This window comes from Labrus bergylta, chromosome 13 (genome assembly GCF_963930695.1).
Source record: "Labrus bergylta chromosome 13, fLabBer1.1, whole genome shotgun sequence".
Taxonomy (NCBI): Eukaryota; Metazoa; Chordata; class Actinopteri; order Labriformes; family Labridae; genus Labrus; species Labrus bergylta.
In genome coordinates this window covers 10,868,315-10,876,728 of record NC_089207.1, presented here as the reverse complement: position 1 = coordinate 10,876,728, position 8,414 = coordinate 10,868,315, and the positions used below count along the sequence as shown (strand labels likewise).

Here is an 8,414-nt window from a genome sequence, read left to right as displayed (position 1 = left end):
CCCTGTTTCATTTTTTTTCATTCTTATATAACAGGAATTATTTGCAGAGGAATCTAACACTTTCATGCTTCAGTCTTTATAAGAACATTAACACACCGGTTACATGACTAAGGGCCTGATTTACTAAGATTCTAACTTGCGTGTGCAATCCAAAAAATTGCATGTTTGGTCGGTGTGCGATATGCGGGTGATCAACTTAGAAAAATTGTGTGAATGATATGTAACGATATACTCAACTCAGGATATGATTCAGTATGCTGGGTTCACGATACGTTTCTCTCACGATTTATTTTACAAAATGTGACTGTAGACAAATGTTGACTGAAAAAGATTCCTTTAGGGGCTGATAACCCGCTTATCGGTGTAGTTTGGCCTTTTAATGATTTTTTTTTCTCTCAACAAGGGGAGCTTCTCATTGTGGTGTGGATTAAATGCTGCATCATGTTCGTTGTTCTATTTGTGAAGTTCCCACAACAGGCTGCTGTTATTGTAGTTAGGAGGCGACATAGTGTGTTTGGAATGACAGAAAAATAAATGGCATGCATTTCACCTAAATAATCGTTAACGAAGAGAAACACCATGATTCGACTTATATATGTTGTGGCCTGTTTATAGCCAAACAAAACTGAACATTTACAGCCACTGCAGCCTACACGTCATGTCATGCAGCAACTGACAGAGCACTACTCCTCATGGACATGCCTTACGAAAGCTGTGGCATGGATCGTCAAGGTAAAAGACACGTTGTTGTGCCTAGCTAAGAAGAGAAAGGAGCAAAGTGCAGAGATCGGAATGTCTGATGGTAATAGGGACCAACAAAAAGGTCAGCTTAACAAAGTCATGGCGGGCTATCAAGCAAGCCTCAGCTACACACCTCTCACAGTGGATGAGCTGAAAGAGGCTGACCTGGAGATCATACACCACTGCCAGACACCAACATGCCAAGATTAAATCAACTCTCTACAAAAGGGTGAATCTGTCAAAAGGCGCCGCCACATAAAAGTTCGACCCGATTCTTCAATACGGAATTCTTAAAGTTGAGAGTTCATGAAGGAAAGTTGCACGTTGTAGAATCAGCAACACTTTCAACAAGATTGCTGATGTTTCAACACTTCTGCCCTCGGTGTTGCCTACAAGTAGTATAAAGTATAAAATGCACCAAGGAAAAACTCAAGAACACTGCAGCCTCCTCTCTTGTATGAAGCTATACTGAGGGCATTTAATGAGGCTGTTGGTTGATCAGTTGCATAAGTTAGTCACAACAGGCCCCAGTGCAAGGTATTTTGAAAGGCCCTAGTGCACGCTAGTAACAGTGAACACACACACACACACACACACACACACACACACACACACACACACACACACACACACACACACCATTATTTATAGCTTCTATATCCTCCTAACATTTCCTGCTGCCTCGCTGTTGAAGCACGGGCCGAAGGGGCAGGGGAATCAACTGTGAAACCAAAAGAGTCTAATTTAGGGATCTTTGCTACCCTCTCCTTTTCTTTTCTCCCCTGACTTTTTTTGACTTCTGCTTTTGTGTTCGAAAGGCATTTTGAAATGCTCGGTCGGCTTGGAGATGTGCACTGTGCTCGCCTCAGAACTATCTACATCACATGATCACATGACATTGGACAAACCAGCAATTCTCACTGCATATTTGCATATGACAAAATTACCAAAGAAAATATGAAATTATTCCTCTAATGGAATCGTTTTAATATATATAGTTGTTTTTTTTTATAGTTTATATAGAATAAGCGCATCATTGTGTTATAGATTGTGACTGACTATAACACACAGTCAACCTCTTCAAGGCAATATATAGCGAATGGCACCATAAAATTATTAACATATGCTTCTCTGATCACAACTGTATCTCTGAAAACCAGTTTAATTGTCATTCACTGAGTCCAATAGCAACCTAGTATAGAAGGGGCTATCCCATGGGCACTAGTGCAATTGCACTGGTTGCACTTCTTATACTTTACCCATTGAGGTTGATTAAACAATGTTGCAAACCACCAAGCTCACACAGCTTCCATTTTCTCTGAAGTTAGAATGAATAACAGAAGCTTTTATCAAGAGTATAATCTCAGACTTCTTTGTCACAGTACTCAAGTCTTAAAGATGAGGGGAATCTTTCAAATATTTACCCCTCAAGAAGCCTTAGGTTCCTAAAAGTGATCACAAAGGGGGGATACACATGATGACACCTCAATCCAGGTTGACAGGCAGTCTTCTTAGCTACTTTGACCTGATTACAACCAAATTTCGACAATGAAATCAAGTGCTCACTGGGTTCTTGAAATAAAGTTGTTTTGGATAATCTTAAGGGCTTCTGCAATATTTTCGTATTCATTATCCAAATCAACGTAATATGACAGCTGACAACCTGACTTATTTCCTTCTTGGTCATTCTGGGGTAACACTACCAGGAACAAAGATTCAAGAGGCCATATTTTGAGCTAGCCCAGTTCAATCCAGCCATTGTTTGGCATTTATGGTTTTTGGGGTGTATGGGGGCTGCTACACGGGTTATGGGCATAGAAGACGTATAATCATCCAAGGCCCCACAGACTGAGGGCTGCTGGTTTAAGCCTCAAAGTTTTGAAAAAAGCCCTGATTAGAATGTTGCATTTTACACTATTGTTAACTTTTGGGTTTTCCTCGCCCTTATCACCATCACACTCCTCCATCAACATCCCACTCACTATAAAATACCTGACGTAAGTTACATCTGATAGAGGAAGAAATATCACAGCCTTTAAGTAAAGGTTTTAAAACCATCAATTCTGATCCTTTAAAAAAAAAGAGGAAGAGTAAAAAGTCACCCTCTCAATACTTGTTGGTTCTCAAACTGATGAAAGTCCAACTTTAAGTTTTCTGGTTCTCAGGAGGCTACAGAGAAGAGCATTTTATTTCAGTAAGTGCAAAATCTCGACATAAAGTAGAAGATAATAATGTACGTTAGCAGCTCTACAGTCTGTTTAGTATCTGTTTTGTATTTTTCTCACCATCAAGGCACAGCAGATCTGTTCATCAAATGTTGTGCAATAAACATAATGTGCAAACAGAACCACAGAAACCCCTGTGCTTATCTGCAATTGAAGCTGGAATTCAGTTCAAATGTTGTAAATGATGAACTTTCTGACTGTTTTTATCATATTTTGAAGGCTGAGGCTATGTTGTTTCCTTCTACTAACTCAAATCTGAGCTGATAATCATGACATGAGGAGTCTCTCAGGGTTCAGTCCTTTATTTGGGATATAAATAAACATTTGCCGAGTTATAATGAAGGGTTAACAGTTATATGTTTAGGATTATGTTAGTGATCTTTCTTAAACGGTATGTAATTTACATTGCGTGAGGTCAATGATGATGGTTTTAGGGATATAGATAAACATTTGCAGAGTCATAAAAGACGCATTAGGAGTTATCTGACAGCTTCATCAGCTTTCCATTTCATCACCTCTGAAACTCGTCACTTCCTCACAAGTCAAAAAACACTCTGGAAACCCAAATGAGTTTTCAGCGATCAAACAGCCCACACTGCAGAGCAGACCCTCTAGTAATCAGCTGGAATCACCCCTGTGAGCGATGGAGGAAATAAGTGTTGAATCTGAATGTCCTTGGACATCTCACAGAAGTAAGAGTGTTTGATCAGACCGAGCTGTGCAGACACTTTAACCTGCCTTTTGAAAAAGCGCCTCGAGATAATGTTTTATTATTATCTGTCACAACTGTTGCTCCTGAATGCTCTTTTCTGTCTTCAGGTCCCAGAAGCTCACAGAGGAGATTTCACAGAGCTGTTGATTGGTTTCTGGTGCCCCTGAGTTTTCTCTTTCTGGCTGGTATCCTCGGCCTCACCCTCCACTGTGAGTCGGTTGTTTTGAAATCATTGTAGATCAGGTTAAACATGTTATTTTCTGTGGCTGTTGGCTCAGAGAAATGAACCAAGTCTTGGTTTCTCTCGTTTTTTCTTTACCTTTCTCAAGATCTTTCTTACTTTTCTTCTCAGCCTTAAATAATGTTTGAGGTGTTTTGAAAAGCACAACAGAAAATATTTAGATGAGTCAGCACACGGGAGCGTCCAGGAATCAAATGTAGTTATTTTGCCCTAATCTTAGCAGAGGGATAAAAAGACATTCAAAATAATGTCTCTTTAAATCATTTGAATGTTACAGCAGCATGTCAGACCTGAAAAGAAACTTTGATGCACTTCCATATCAAGCCTTTATCAAGATGTGAAAATAAATTAAGTATAAATATATATATTTATGACTAAATGTGCAATAATTGGGGAGTTTTTGGAACTATAGAGCCCTGCTTATGAATGTCAGAGAGCTGACAGGTTTAAAGGGAGTTAGCAGATCCTAGGGTGGGGCCTGGCCATTATGCTTTAAAAACAGCCAATAAAATCTCTAAAACAATTCTTAAACTAACAGCTAGTCAGGGAAGCCAGCAGTAAAGTGGTGACTTCTCACTGCCTTGCTGCAGCATCGTAAATTAATTGCACTCTTTGGATGTTACGTTTGCTGATGCTGGTATGAAGAGCATTAAAATATTCAAATAGTCTGGAAGAGAGAAATGCATGGATGACTTTTTCTAAGTCTGGTGGAGAAAGGAATGATCTTGTTGGGGTTAGTTGTCTGAGCCATGAGCTCATGACTCAAACAAAGAAACTTTAGTCAGTAATACTAAAGAAACATCTTTAATTTATTTCAGGCCACGACTTGGTTCGTCATTCATCGACAGAAGGCAATCTTACCGAGCGTCTCAAGGACAGAGAGAACCAGCTGTCCTCCCTGACTGAACAGAGAGACCTGCTGAATGCCAACCTCACTGAAATGACTAAAGAGCTGGAAAGACTTCAGAGATTGTTCAACCAGAGTGAGTGCTCTTCCTGTGTGGTTACTGCTCACAGCTAACTGTTAGCATTGAGGAAGTGTAATTTATTTAGAGAATATGCCGCTGTTATCTTCTCTCACTTCTGCTAACCACCTTTAAAGTCAGTTACCTGTGAATTCTTTAGAAAAAAGGAGGTATATTCATTTTTAACCTGTGTCCCTGTGACTTGTGTGCGTGCGTGCGTGCATGTGTGTGTGTGTGTGTGTGTGTGTGTGTGTGTGTGTGTGTGTGTGTGTGTGTGTGTGTGTGTGTGTGTGTGTGTGAGAGTGTGTGATGAAGAAATATTCATCAAAACATCACTATTCTCGCCACCATCATCATCATCATCACTACCATCAATATCCAATTTGCAGACGATTGACTTTCCCCCTTGAGCCACATTATCCCTGCCCAGCAATGGCAGCAAGACAATGTCTATTGTTTTGAGTAGCAGTGATAACAAAAATAACTAACATGAATATTAGAAAGTGGGCCAATGGATAAATGACAGTGATTGTGTTTGTGAATTTTGAGAAGGTTGTCGACTTAAATTCAGAGTATTTTAGAGAATGGGTAATAACAGGGATTGAAGAGAAAAATGAGTAACAAATAGTAGCAAATATAATAGTAAAGATATTTACTCTATATTCTATGAATATATATAATGAAATTTAACAGGGAAACAAATACATTAATTAACGGATTAAGAGAAAAAAAGTATATATAATAGGTCAGTACAATCTATAATAATAATTGCCATTATTATTGTTATTAGTGATAATAAATGAAAAGAAAAGAGGAAAAAAAGGAAAGAAAGAAAAGCAAGTCAATAAAATAAAAAATAAAATAACATTTTAGAGATAAATCATTATAAATTGAGCAATGAATGAATGAGCGGGTGATTGTGTTTGTTACTGCTGAAAATGTAACCGACCTAAATTCTGATTGATTCACAGGATTGATCATTCAAACTGAGGAAGGGGGCAAGATGGTAATCATATTCCTTCTGTGTAAGGAGGGTGTTTTTCCAGGGGGAAATACTTTGTGCAGATTGTGTATCTTAGTGTGTTTTGGTTAAAGTATTTTGTGAATGATTTGTTAAGCTTCTCTTTAGTTGTGTTTTTAAAAAGAAGCTTATTCTTGGTTGTTTAGTTTGTGATTATGTAAATACATTATTGTTAAATTTACTTAAACTAAGTTCCTCCTTCTTTTCCCTGGGTTTTATTTTATTGTTACTCCCCTCATCCCCTAGCCATCTCGGGGAACGTAACACAACTTCTAATGAACTTCTGATGATCCCATCATTGGAATAAGACTCCAAATAAAAGGCTAAACTAACAGATCATGTTAACAACTGTTATTAACACGTGTCCTGAGTGAACCGATCACAAATGGACAGCCATTCCGGGTTTTGGGACTCATTCCTGTGGCGCCCTATAAGTACAGGTGTAAAACATTTCCAGAACACATTGAGATGATCACAGGCCAAATTAGGAGGCGGTATGGGAGTCATCTGTCCACATTCGTTTGACAGTGTGTGTATGCATGTTTCTTTAATGGCTGCTCTTCAATATTTGATGTTTGTCGTGTGTTACAGAGAACATTTGCACTGAGGGATGGAAGTTTTTCCGTCGTTCCTGTTATCTCTTCTCAACACAGGCTAAGACTTGGGAAGAAAGCAGACAAGACTGTAGAAACAGAGGAGCAGATCTGGTGATCGTGGACAGTATTGAAGAGCAGGTAATGTGTTCTTTATAGAGTTACTCCTCTCAGAATCAGGGGTGATAATAAGAGTGTGTTCACTGAATGAAAAAAGCCTGCTACTCTACTTAAAGATGGAGAAAGTCACACTGCCATCTACTGGCCTGGAATGTAAACTACAGTGTTTTTATCAAAATGATGTGATCTGAAAACAAAAACATAAAAAGTTCCCCTAAGTGTGAGATAAAACATTTTCATGGATAATAAAGGTTCCCCGGCTCAACTTGTTATGTTGTAAAATCTAAAATTCTCTTTCAATTGTAAATAACATACAATTAAAGCTAAATAAATAAATACAGGCTCTCTACCTTCAACAGGAATTCATCACGGACAACATCGAGGATTACAATTGGATTGGTTTGAGTGACAGTGACAACGAGAGCATCTGGAAATGGACGGATGGCACTCCGCTGACTCAAGCGTAAGGCACACAGTAGATGTTTAGCCCTCAGGTTAAATTTACAAACAAACACATCTGTTCTTATCCATCACCAGGTATTTTTAATTACCAAATAATTCATTCCTAAATCAAAGTTCAAACACTTCTTACAAGAAGAACAAAAATGTGATGGTTAAATCAAGTCAGAGGAGTTAAAAGTCACATCAACTCAACAAACAACATCACTGGAAAAAAACTAAGAGCTGTTTTATTTTATTTGTTATTTTTCAAACTGAACAACTCCCTATCATGTTGATTTCTTAAAGGTACTGGGCGAGAGGTGAGCCTAATAACGATGGTGTGATTCCTAAAATTGGCGAAGACTGTGTTCATCTCTACAATGACAGGATAAAAGAAGAAAACTGGAATGATGTGAGCTGTAGTTTATCCAAACGGTGGATCTGTGAAAAAAAGAGTAGCAGTTATTGAGTGTTGTCGTCCTCATTTACACTGTCTATTATTCATATGCAAAGGCTTAATGTGCATCGTTGTAATTCTTAAAGATAGAGTGATAACAATTAGTGGTTACTCTTTATTTTACTGTAAACAAACCATGACATGATCATCATTATTATTTATTATTAGTGCTAATATGTATATTACTTTGTCTTTTTTTGTTGAATAACATTTCATATGATATCATGGGATTAGCATTAAATCACATATGAACACATACAAAACATTCAAAACGTAACTCAAAGTACAAAGGTAAAAAAACATACAAGAGGGAGAACAAAATTAAATGAAGCATAAAGGTTCAGTCTACTCCTACATGGGTTAGGGTTAGGGTTAACCCCTGCAATAATTCAGAAACAGACTCGTTTATGGATCAGACAACCTCTCGTCAGTAAGAACTGATAATCATTCATCGTACCAAATTGTTAATGTGGTCGGATATACATCAAGCCAAACATGCAGGATTGAAAGACTGCACACAGCATGATACTGAACATGTTTGACTTTTGACCAGACATGAAGCTTATACCAAGAATACATATGTTTGGATCTATTAAATGATAATATGTGCCTACTTGAGTTTTTCCAACATGTTGCAGAGCATGTGTCATCATATTTTATTCTCTATTTCAGGAATCACATTGAATTTATGAACTATCTCATATTGGGTTTCATTGGAACTTTTCTTGCCACTGTAAGGTTTGCTAAAATGTTGCTAAAAGTGCTACACTCATGATGGATTAACGCTGGGTCTTTGTAATATATCAATGAGTAAGGTCGCTTACCTGCTTTTGCAAAGTGTCTCAAGATAACAGACACTTGAATTGCTATACAAATAAAGATTGATTGATTGATCTGA

At 37.9% G+C, this 8,414-nt stretch overlaps 1 protein-coding gene across 1 annotated transcript; it reads left to right on the top strand.

The window, feature by feature from the left end:
* Positions 1-2,884: 2,884 nt before the first annotated feature.
* Positions 2,885-8,414, top strand: LOC109982642 (CD209 antigen-like protein E). The gene is made up of 6 exons (XM_029277014.2): positions 2,885-3,658; positions 3,786-3,887; positions 4,738-4,902; positions 6,497-6,639; positions 6,978-7,081; positions 7,366-8,414. The coding sequence occupies exons 1-6, from the start codon at positions 3,610-3,612 to the stop codon at positions 7,526-7,528; spliced, it is 726 nt and encodes a 241-aa protein (XP_029132847.2). The 5' UTR covers positions 2,885-3,609; the 3' UTR covers positions 7,529-8,414.